General features: G+C 35.8%; 1 protein-coding gene across 17 annotated transcripts in view; it reads left to right on the top strand.

Moving 5' to 3' along the window:
- CEP85L (centrosomal protein 85L) overlaps positions 1-12,780 on the top strand; it is a 234,927-nt gene that overhangs the window by 183,029 nt on the left and 39,118 nt on the right. For all 17 annotated transcript variants that reach the window (XM_045391629.3, XM_065543254.2, XM_045391622.3 and 14 more), the window contains one exon: positions 11,071-11,188. In XM_045391629.3, coding sequence (XP_045247564.2) covers positions 11,071-11,188 — 118 coding nt within the window. The remainder of the gene's footprint in view (positions 1-11,070; positions 11,189-12,780) is intronic.

Raw genomic sequence — 12,780 nt, 5'->3', positions numbered from 1 at the left:
CAATTTTGGCTCACCGCAACCTCCACCTTCTGGGTTCAAGCGATTCTCCTGCCTCAGCCTCCCAAGCAGCTGGGATTGCAGCCATGTGCCATCACACCCAGCTAATTTTGTATTTTTAGTAGAGATGGGGTTTCTCTATGTTGGTCAGGCTGGTCTTGAACTCGCGACCTCAGGTGATCCACCCGCCTCGGCCTCCCCAAGTACTGGGATTACAGGCATGAGCCCCCATGCCCGACCTGAAATTCATACTTTAAAAAAATAGACTAAAATTCATTTACCTATATGGATTTGCCCTCCCTCAAACAATGGAAATCAGTTGGCATTATTATTTTTTTGAATACCATTCCATTGGATATAAGTTAATAGAAAATGCAGAAAATTATTGACAATCTAATAAAATATATATTTCTCAATTGCATATATTGTAGAAGCAGACTAAGGAATAATTCAAAATAACTCAAGTTGCTCATTTGGCTAATTCTTCAGCTCGGCTTATTTATGCATCTATGGTAGCAGGTGGGGGCTGGGCAGCCTAGGATGGGCCATGGCAGGATGGCTTGTCTTACTCCACGTGTTCTGTCATCCTCCAGAAGGCTAGCCTGAGTTTGTTCAAGTGGTAGCTGGGTGTGATTGTAAGAAAGAATGAAGCATATGAACTCTCTTGAAGCTTAGACTCAGAACTGGCCCAACATCACGTCCATTATATTCTGTTAGTCACTAGGCCAGTAGTAGACTTCACTTCTGGACAGTGGAAACAGCAAAATCACGTTGACAGGAGGCATTAGTAATTAGGGAGGGTAATAATTGAGGCATTTTAGTAAGTAGTCTACCCAGTATCTTAAATAATCTTTGGTTTCTTTATGAGTTTATTATAAAGTTTTTGATAATCAGTGCATTTGATATTGTATAAAACAGAAGAGAAGCTAAGCAGCTTTTGTTTCTAAAGCAGCACAACTATCATTTAAAAGTAAAAATGTTTGTATATACAAATTTCTATAACATATATAGTACCTAAATTGGAATCAAATATATAACATTTCTGTTTTTGAAGAAGCAGACTAGAATAATGGCCTTTAAAATGTTGGTGGCACATGTAGAGGCTATTTCAGAGACAGACTTCATAGGATTTGGTGTCCAGTTGGATGGAATTGAGAGTAAACCTGCCGAACTTTTTACTTTGGGATATGGTGTGGTGATACCTTTCAAATCACTTAACTAAAAATTATATGTTGTACATTTGAAAGTGATACCTTTCAAATCACTTAACTGAAAATTATATGTTGTATATTACTTCTGAAAATATATTACCCAAAATTACATGAGAAAAAAATGTGTTTTTTTCACATTGCATATAACTTTCATAGGAGAAGACTGGATTATTAGGGTAAAGCAGAGAAAGTGGGAAAAATAACTGCTATAGAAACTATTCCTAAATGCTCCACATGTCATGAGAAAAAGCATATGGATAAACTTCAGGAACAATTCAGAAAAACATTTACCACTATAACCATTTAGGTGATTGAGTAGTGTTTGACCGTTTGCACTTCAATCTCCTTGACTGCCTGGGTGAAGGAGTTTCACCACTTAAACAAAAATAAAGTTTTTTGAAAGTTTGTCTCATAGAAGTAGAGACTGGAATAGTGGTTACTGGAGGCCGGGAAGACTGGGGGAAGTAGCGAATACAGAGAGGTTGGTTAATGAATAGAGCTGCAGTTAGATAGAAGTTCTAGTGTTCTGTTGCACTGTAGGATAACTATAATAAACAATAATTATATTTTTTTCAAATAGCTAGAAGAGAGTAATTTGAATGTTAACAGCACAAAGAAATGATAAAGGTTTGAGGTGATGGATATGCTAATTGCCCTACTTTGATCACTATACATTGTACACATGTATCTAAATATCACATTATATCCCACAAATATGACAATTATGTCAATTAAAGAATATATATTTTCAAAAATGTTTAAATATATAGAAATAAAATTGGTTTTGTATCCCGCAATCTCATCTCACTGATTAGTTCAAGTAGTTATTTTTTTTATAGATTCGGTAGGATTGTCTACATAAACAATCATGATGTCTGTGATTAAAGGCGGATTTACTTTTTCCGTTTCAGTATAGAGTCTTTTTCTTGCCTTCTATTGAAGTAAATAGAGCCTCCAATACAGTGATGACTAGAAGCAGTGAGAGTAAACATCCTTTTCCTTGTCTTGTCCCTAATTTGTTTTAGGCGAAAGTCTTCAGCCTTTCACCATTAAGTGTGATGTTAGCTGTGTTTCGTAGTTGCGTGTTTTAGATTGTGGAAATTCCTTCTATTCTAGGTAGTTGATGAATTTTCAGATGTAAAACCTACCATGGTGTTCCTGGGATACACCCCCTTGGTTATGATGTATTTTCCTTATCTTTGGATCCCATGTGTTAAGAATTTTTACATTTATATTTACAATATATATTTACATATATTGGTCTGTATTTTTCTTTTCTTGTAATGTATTTATCTGATTCAGTTATTCGTCACGCTGGCCTCATAGAGTTGGGAATTATTCACTGCTTTTTGGGATACATTGTGTACAACTAGTATTTTTTATTTCCTAAACTTTCAGCGGAATTCTTCATTGAAGACTGTTGACCCTCCTGACCTTTCTTTATCGAAAGGTCAACTAAGAACCCAATTTCCGTAATATACATAGGACTATTTAAATACTTTGGAAAGTCTACTTTGGGTTTCATTTGTTCTTCTTTTTCTAACTTCTTTTTTTGAGACGGAGTCCTGCCCCACACCCCCCCCACTCTGCCGCGCGCGCGCGAGCACACACACACACGCACACACGCACACAGTCTTGCTCTATCACCCAGATAGATTGTGCGCGCACACACACACACACACACACACACACACAGACACAGTCTTGCTCTATCACCCAGATAGATCGTGTGCAGTGGCGTAATCTCGGCTCACTGCATCCTCAGCCTCCCGGGTTCAAGCAGTTCTCCTGCCTCAGCTTCCTGAGTAGCTGGGATTATAGGTGCCCACAGCCCGGCCTCACGCCTCCCCCTCCTCCCGATTTCTGTATTTTTAGTAGAGATGTGGTTTCACCATGTTGGCCAGGCTGGTCTCGAACTTCTGACCTCGTGATCTGCCTGCCTTGGCCTCCCAAAGTGCTGGGATTACAGGCATGAGCCACCACACCTGGCCTTTTTTTTTTTTTCCTAACTTCTTGAAGTGGAGGCTGAGATAATTTGAGAGCTTTCTTCTTTTCTGGTATAGTCATTTAGTCTCTCGGACCACAGTGCAATCAAATTAGAACTCAGGGTTAAGAAACTCATTCAAAACTGCAGGAGTACATGGAAACTGAACAACCTGCTCCTGAATGACTGCTGGGTAAATAACGAAATTAAGGCAGAAATAAAGATGTTCTTTGAAACCAATGAGAACAAAGACACAATGTACTGGAATCTCTGGGACACATTTAAACCAGTGTTTAGGAGGAAATTTATAACACTAAATGCCCATAAGAGAGCAGGAAAGATCTAAAATTGACACCCTAACATCACAACTAAAAGAACTAGAGAAGTAAGAGCAAACAAATTAAAAAGCTAGCAGAAGACAAGAAATAACTAAGATCAGAGCAGAACTGAAGGAGATAGAGACATGAAAAACCCTTCAAAATATTAATGAATCCAGGAACTGGTTTTTTGAAAAGATCAACAAAATAGATAGACTGCTATCCAGACTAATAAAGAAGAAAAGAGAGAAAAATCAAATAGATGTGATAAAAAATGATAAAGGGAATATTACCACCGATCCCACAGAAATACAAACTACTGTCAGAGAATATTATAGACACCTCTATGCAAATAAACCAGAAAATCTAGAAGAAATGGATAAATTCCTGGACACATACACCCTCCCGAGTCTAAACCAAGAAGAGGTCACATCCCTGAATGGACGAATGACAAGTTCTGAAATTGAGGCAATAATTAATAGCTCACCAACCAGAAAAAGTCCAAGACCAGACAGATTGACAGCTGAATTCTACCAGAGGTAGAAAGAAGAGGTGGTACCATTCCTTCTGAAATTATTACAAATGGTAGAAAAAGAAAGAATCCTCCACAACTCATTTTATGAGGCCAGCATCATCCTGATACCAAAACCTGGCAGAGGCACAACAAAAAAAGAAAATTTCAGGCCAATATCCCTGATGAACATCGATGCAAAAATCCTCAATAAAATAAATACTGGCAAACTGAATCCAGCAGCACATCAAAAAGCTTATCTACCACAAACAAGTCGGTGTCATCCCTGGGATGCAAGGCTGGTTCAACATAATGCAAATCAATAAATATAATCCATCACATAAACCAATGACAAAAACCACATGATTATCTTAATAGATGCAGAAAAGGCCTTCGACAAAATTCAACACCCTTCATGCTAAAAACTCTAATAAACTAGATATTGATGCAATGTATCTCAAAATATAAGAGCTATTTATGGCAAACCCACAGTCAATATCATAATGAATGGGCAAAAACTGGAAACATTCCCTTTGACAACCGGCACAAGACAAGGATGCCCGCTCTCACCACTCCTATTCAACATGGCATTGGAAGTTCTGACCAGGGCAGTCAGGCAAGAGAAAGAAATAAAGGTATTCAGATAGGAAGAGAGAAAGTCAAATTGTCTGTGTTTGCAGATGACAGGATTATATATTTAGAAACCCCCATCGTCTCAGCCCAAAATCTCCTTGAGCTGATAAGCAACTTCAGCAAAGTCTCAGGATACAAAATCAATGTGCAAAAATCACAGGCATTCCTATACACCAATAACAGACAAACAGAGCCAAATCATGAGTGAACTCCCATTCACAATTGCTACAAAGAGAATAAAATACCTAGGAATAGAACTTAAAAGGGATATGAAGGAAAGGAGAACTACAAACCACTCCTCAAGGAAATAAGAGAGGACACAAATAAATGGAAAAACATTCCATGTTCATGGATAGGGATAATCAATATTGTGAAATGGTTATGCTTCCCAAAGTAATTTATAGATTCAATAGTATCCCCATCAAGCTACCATTGACTTTCTTCACAGAATTAGAAAAAACTACTTTAAATTTCATATGGAACCAAAAGAGAGCCTAGATAGCCAAGATAATCCTAAGCAAAAAGAACAAAGCTGGAGGCATCACGCTACTTGACTTCAAACTATACTAAAAGGCTACAGTAACCAAAACAGCATGGTACTTGTACCAAAACAGATATATAGACGAATGGAACAGAACAGAGGCCTCAGAAATAACACCACATACCTACAACCATCTGATCTTTGACAAACCTGATGAAAACAAGCAATGGGGAAAGGATTCCCTATTTAATGAATGGTGTTGGGAAAACTGGCTAGCCATATGCAGAAAGCCGAAACTGGACCCCTTCCTTACACCTTAAACAAAAATTAACTCAAGATGGATTAAAGATGTAAACGTAAGACCTAAAACCATTAAAATCCTAGAAAATCTAGGCAATACCATTCAGGACATAGGCATGGGCAAAGACTTCATGTCTAAAACACCTAAAGCAATGGCAACAAAAGCCAGAATTGACAAATGGGATTTAATTAAACTAAAGAGCTTCTGCACAGCAAAAGAAACTATCTATCAGATTGAAAAGGCAACCTACAGAATGGGAGAAAAATTTTCCAATCTATCCATCAGACAAAGGGCTAATATCAAGAATCTACAAGAACTTAAACAAATTTACAAGAAGAAAAAAGCAACCCCATCAAAAAGTGGGTGAAGGAGATGAACAGACACTTCTCAAAAGAAGACATTTATGCAGCTAACAAACATATGAAAAAAAGCTCATCATCACTGGTCATTAGGGAAATGCAAATCAAAACCACAATGAGATACCATCTCACACCAGTTAGAATGGTGATCATTAAAAAGTCAGGAAACAACAGATGCTGGTGAGGATGTGGAGAGATAGAAACACTTTTACACTGTTGGTGGGAGTGTAAATTAGTTCAACCATTGTGGAAGACAGTGTGGCAATTCTTCAAGGATCTAGAACCATACCATTTGACCCAGCAATCCCATTGCTTGGTATATACCCAAAGGATAATAAATCATTCTACTATAAAGACACATGCAAATGTATGTTTATTGCAGCACTATTCACAATAGCAAAGACTTGGAACCAACCCAAATACCCATCAATGATACTACTAGATAAAGAAAATGTGGCACATATACACCATGGAATACTATGCCCAGCCATAAAAACGGATGGGTTCATGTTATTTGCAGGGACATGAATGAATGAAGCTGGAAACCATCATTCTCAGCAAAGTAACACAGGAACAGAAAACCAGACACCACATGTTCTCACTCATAAGTGGCAGTTGAACAATGAGAACACATTGACACAGGGAGAGGAACATCACACACTGGGGCCTGTCGGGGGGTGAGGGTCTCGGGGAGGGATAGCATTAGGAGAAATACCTAATATAGATAATGGGTTGATGGGTGCAGCAAACCACCATGACAAGTGTATACCTATGTAACAAACCTGCACGTTCTGTACATGTACCCCAGAACTTAAAGTATAATAAAATAAAAAATAAATTTCTAAGTTCTTCTTTATCAATATTTTAAAAATTTTAATTTGTTTGGTTTTCATTTTTGTTCACCTCAAAATACTTAGTTTATCTTCTTTGACCCTCAGGTTATTTACAGTTATGTTACATTGTTTCCAAATATTTCAGAATTTTCTAGAATTCTGTCTGTAATTGTTTTCTGATTTAATTTCACTGTGGTCAGAGAATATATTCTATCTAAAATGAATTCTTTTAAGTTTGTTGGTGCTTGTTTCATGGCTCAGAGGATCATCGGTTTTAATAAGTGTTTCATGTATCCTTGAAAAGGATATGTACTTTGCTGTTTTTATCTTTTGTGGGGAGTATTCTGGAAATTCCTTTTAGGACAAAGTTGATAGTGCTTTTGTCTTTTATATTCTCTTGATTTTCTGTCTACTCATTCTATTAATGTCAATTATTGAGATCCAGGTGTTACAATATCCAATTATAATTGTGGATGTGTCTGTTTCTCTTCTGTTCTATCAGGTTTTTTTTGTTTCATGTATTTAGACGCTGTGCTCTTAGGCCCAAATGTCATGACATCTTAATGAATTGATCCTTTTATTATTATTAAGTTATAATTTTTGTCCCTGGCAATATTCTCTGTTCTAACAATCTGTTTTGGCCTGACAAGTTGGCGCACATCTGTAATTTCAACACTGAGAAGTTGAGGTGGGAAGGTCACTTGAAGCCAGGAGTTTGAGACCAGCCTGGGCAACATAGTGATATTTCACCTCTACAGAATTAAAAAAAAAAAAAAAAAAAAAAAAAAAAACTTAGCTGGGCACAATGGAGCCTATATATAGTCCCAGCTATTTGGAAGGCTGATGGCTTGAGCCCAAGAGTTCAAGGCTGTAGTGAGCTATAATCACACCACTGCCATCCAGCCTGAGTGACAGAGTGACACCCTGTCTCTAAAATAGAAAAAAAAAAAATCTGCTTATACTAATATTAATATAGTTACTCCGACTCTTTTGATTATTTTTAGCACAGGTTTTCCTCTTTTTACTTTTAACCTGTTTGTGTCCTTATGTTCAGAATGGTTTTCTTTCTTGTAGATAGTATATAGTTAGGTCCTACTTTTTATCCATTCTGCCAGTGTCTGCCTTTTGATTGGGAGTATCTAAACCATTTACATGTTGTGATTATTGATATGGTCAAGTTTAAATCTCCTATCTTGGTATTTCATTTTTGTTTTCTTTTCTTTTTCTTTTCTTTTTTCTTTTTTTTTTTTTTTTTTGAGACAGAGTCTTGCTATGTCTCCCAGGCTGGAGTGCAGTGGTGTGATCTCAGCTCACTGCAACCTCTGCCTCCCAGGTTCAAGCCATTCTGCCTCAGCCTCCCAGGTAGCTGGGACTACGGGCATGCATGATCATGACCAGCTAATTTTTGTATTTTTAGTAGAGATGGGGTTTCACCATGCTGGCCAGGCTGGTCTCAAACTCCAGACCTCAAGTGATCCACCTGCCTCTGCCTCCCAAAGTGCTGGGATTACAGATGTGAGCTACCGCACCTGGCATTGCTATTTGTTTTCTTATTGTCCCATCTGATCTTTGTTTCCCTTTGCCTTCTCTTGAATTAGTTGAATATTGTTTTACAATTCCTGTTATCTCTTTTATTGGCATATTAGCTATAACTCTATTGTTATAATGATTGCTTTATACTTCCTTAAAGTATAGCAGTCTATCTTCAAGTAATACTATACTATTTTATGTATAATGTAAGAATCTTAGAAAGTATACTTCCATTTTTTTCTCTTCTAGCCTTTGAGCTATTTTGTCCTACATTCTACATCTACAAAGGTTATACAACCTGGATATAAATTATTTTTTTGCCTTAAACAGTTTATGATCTTTTAATGAGATTTAAATAATAAGAAAAATATCTTACGTATTTGTTTTTCTTTTGCGTAAATTCAGGTTTTCATCTGGTATATTGTTCTTTTGCCTGAAGGTGTTCCTTTATCATTTCTTGTAGTTGAAGTCTAGGGTGATCAGTTCTTTCAGCTTTTAAGTTTCCAAAGATCTTTATTTAACCTTAAAAAAATATTTTCCATGGGTAAAGTATTATAGGTTAACAGGTTCTTTTTTTGGTATGCTTTTTGTGTTGTTTTCACAATTTTTCTTATGTCAAAAATTTTAGGTTGAGAGCTTTTAAATTTTAGTACTTAAAGTACTTCATTGTCTTATTTGATTGCATTATTTCAGTTGAGAAATTTGCCATCCTCTTTATCTTTGTCTCCTTGAATGGATTTGTCTTTTTTCCCTCTGGCTGCTTTTAATATTTTATCACTGTAATCTATTTGATTTAGATGTACCTTGGCTTAGATTTCTTCATGTTACTTTTATTTGGGGTTCACCGGTCTTCTTGAATCTGTGGGTGTGTAAATCTCATCAGATTTGAAAAAATTTTGGCCTGTTTTACACAAATATTTTTTTCTGTCCCTTACTCCCACGTTCTGTCCCCTACTGCCACCTTCTTACTTGTTCTTTAGAGATTCCAATTATACATATATTTGGCCTCTTATGATAGTCTCGCAGCTCACTGATAACTCTGAGCTTTTCTGTTTTATTTGTTTGTCCTTTTTCTCTGTGTTTCTTTTTGGATAGTTTCTATTGCTGTTTTTAAATTCACTGTACTTTTGTGCTATAATGCTTAATCTTTTAATCACCATTCAGTGTGTTATTTGTCTTGTATGTCTCTACTTAACATGTTCATTCTTTCTTCTAGCTTAAGCATATGAATAGTTATAATAACTAATTTACTATGCTTGTCTGTTCTAATATCTGTGTCAGTTTTAGCTCACTTTCAGTTGATTGGATTTTCTTATTATGAGTTACATTTTTCTGCTTTTTTTGCACTCCCAATAATTTTTTGATGCCAGGCATTATAAATTTTAACTTGTTTTTGATGTTACATTTTTTGTATTCCTGAACTTTATTCTGGGAAGCAGTTTTTGTACTTGCTTTTAAGTTTTGTTGGGTGGCATTAGAGCTGTTTTATCGAGGGTTATTTTTTCCCCACTGAGACAAGACTCATCTTACAAACCCTGGGTTTCTCAGCCTTAGCACTGTTGATTTTTTTTTTGGAACAGATAATTCACTGTTGAGGGTGGCTGTCCTGTTCGTTGTAGACATTTAGTAGCATCTCTGGCTTCTACTCACTAGATGCCAGTAACATTCTGCCCCAGTTGTGAAAATTGAAAATGTCTCTAGATGTTGCTAAATGTTAACTGGTTTCAAAACTGTCCCCAGTTGAGAATTGCTGATGCCCCGGGAATCATGAAGCTTTTTTTTCTGGCAGTTGGGAATAGCCAGTAATTCCAAGGCACCCTGAAGCACTGTTCCCTCTAATATTTTTGTTGGTTGCCCTTCTACTCTACACACACTTTCAGTAGTTTCCTCATGCCTGTATTAATTAGTATTCAACCGAATGCCCAAGGGTCATCCAGTACTGTGAACTCACTACAGCTGCCTTGGTTTCTCCAGATTCTCAGCTTTGTCTTTTCAATTCAGGCAGACTACCATTCCTGTGCTGGGGCTTGAAAACACTCTCAGCAGGAAGTGCAGTCAGTCATAGGGCCCACCTCTTTAGTTACCTGTCTCTGAGAGATTACTGTTCTTAATTGCCTGATGGCCCAGTGCCTTGAGTCTTCACTTCCTATATTTTGTCTTTTTTAAAAAATTGTTTCAGGCATGAGGGCAAAACTAGTCACTGCCTGCTACTCCACCTTGGCTGGAAAAGGAAAGGTTTTTTTTTTTTTTTTGGTAAAGCTTTAAATTATTTGAAAAGTGTTATATGACTAATCTCTCCTAACTTACCTCCTATTTAATGTTCTATATGTAGATTTTCTTAAAGGTTAGCAAATTTTAGAAATCATCCTGAGTAGAACAAGGTCTTTTGATGCAGCCTGAAACATACAACTTACTTGTTCCAAAACAAGTAAGTAATTTTGGAAAACATCAAGCTGTTTGTTTACTCATACTATCTTTATTATTCTTTAAAAGCTCTCCTTCAAAACTTCATTGTGGGACTTAGTAAATTTTTGAAGTTGAGAGATACTACATACAAAGCTCTTAGCATCATGCCTGGCACAAAACAGTTTTAAGATTTGTAAGCATACGTATTTACAGAAATTTAAATAACTTGCTTAAAGCAAGCTATGAGTTGTTGAAGAAAGCAAGGTGTGACTATTAGCATCTAAGAGGAATATTCTACAAAAGACCACATTGTAGAAGTACTCTACAGTATAAATACATTGTTACCTAATTCTATACATGGTATTTTGTTTTAAAAAGATTGTCTGTTATGATTTTTTAAATTGATAATACTTTTAAATTCTTATGTAAAATTATTAGGCTCCTTAAGGTTTTTCTAACTATTAGAAAATTATTACTCATAATGTGACCTTGATTTATGTTTTGCAGGCAGAAGCAACAAATTACCCACCTGCATGAGAGGATAAGGGATAATGAATTACGGGCTCAACATGCCATGTTAGGACATTATGTAAATTGTGAGGATTCTTATGTGGCTAGTTTGCAGGTAAGATTGCAAAGGATTTTGTAGTTGTTTTAGTTGATGCATATCACAAGCAGATACAAATGTATTTTATCCTTCTTCTACATTAAAAAAATATAAGAATATGTACATTATCTGGCACCTTGCTTTTTTAAAATATTATATAAAATTATATAAAACACACTGGTTATTTCTCTCTCTTTACCTAGATAATACCCCTTTCCCTTGCTTTTGCAGTTATACAATTTTCCATTTTATGGAGATAGCATAATTCATTCTACCTGTCCCCTAGTCATCAAAATTTGAGTTGTTTTCAGTTTAGGGTTATTGTAAATGATGCTGTAAAGAATAACCTTTTATAAATATTGTTTTGCTCATATGCAAATATTCTTGTAAGTTACATTTCCAGAAGTGAAATGTCTAGGTGTTGCGTTTGTGACTTTTACTGATACTGTCAAATTGCTCTTTAGGAGAGCAGTGTATAAGAACCCTTACTGTCCCACTCCCCAACTCCCAGCCATGCTAACAGAGCGTGTTATTGAACTTGGATTTCTGCCCTTCTAGTAGGTCTATATAGAAGACAGGAGAGATTCATCTCCTTATGGTCATATGGTTTTAATATGTATTTCTCTTAAGAGTGATGTTACATTTCTTTTTCTAAATTTAAGGGCGCATTCACATTTCTGTGAATTGTCTTTTCATATCTTTTGCTCATTTTTTATATTAGGTTTTCGGTTTTTGCTTATTGTTTTTTGGAACCCTTTATATGTAAAGGAAATTAGCTCTTTGTCTATAATTTAATTTGAAAATACATTTTCCAATTTTGTCATATTTTCTGTTTATATTGTTATTTCTCTTTCCTCTATGTAATTTTTTGTACCATGAAGTCTGATTCTAATGAGTATTTTATAAATGAATCTCACCTTTACAAATGAGCCTATTTAACCAAACAATGAATTAACATCCACTGCGCTGAATTCTGATGTCACAAAAGTAAAAAATAGTTCCTGCTTTCATGGATCTCAAAACTTACAGAGGGAGAGACCATATAGGAAAACAAGTTTGTCTATTCCTTCTCAATTTATTTGCATTCACTGTAGGTAAGACAGTGTCTATGCCATATGAATAGAAATGTAAATGAGGTTAATTTTGCTCATAAGGAGAGTATAGTCTAATTGGAACACAGATATAGAGTCTATGAAGCCCGTTAACAAAATTTATATGGCTGGAATGGCTACTTTCCCTAATTATTACCCAGTTTTTAAAAGAGCTTTACTTAAAACTTGTTTCCATGTTTTTTTGATATAAACTTTATATTGGTTTATTTCCCAAAGAAAAAAACTGTTGGCATACTTATTGGGATCTAAAGTGAGGCCTGATGACTTTGTGGTGGTATATACTTATATTTTTGGATGTTGTTGTTGTTGTTCTCGTCATTAAGGTCTTTCTTCCTGGATTTTAAGTTAAGTGCAGTTGTTTCCTTCATTACATCTTCACATATGTCGTTTAGAAATACTAGAGACATTGGTATATTAAAATCAGGAAATATTGATGACAAAATAACTATCAGATTTACTTGAGGCCAGAGGCATTTAACATAGAGATTCCAACTTGCC

The sequence above is a fragment of the Macaca fascicularis genome, chromosome 4 (assembly GCF_037993035.2).
Source record: "Macaca fascicularis isolate 582-1 chromosome 4, T2T-MFA8v1.1".
In the NCBI taxonomy this organism is placed as follows: Eukaryota; Metazoa; Chordata; class Mammalia; order Primates; family Cercopithecidae; genus Macaca; species Macaca fascicularis.
The sequence above is the reverse complement of the archived record's forward strand: the minus strand, read 5'-3'. Positions and strand labels throughout refer to the sequence as shown.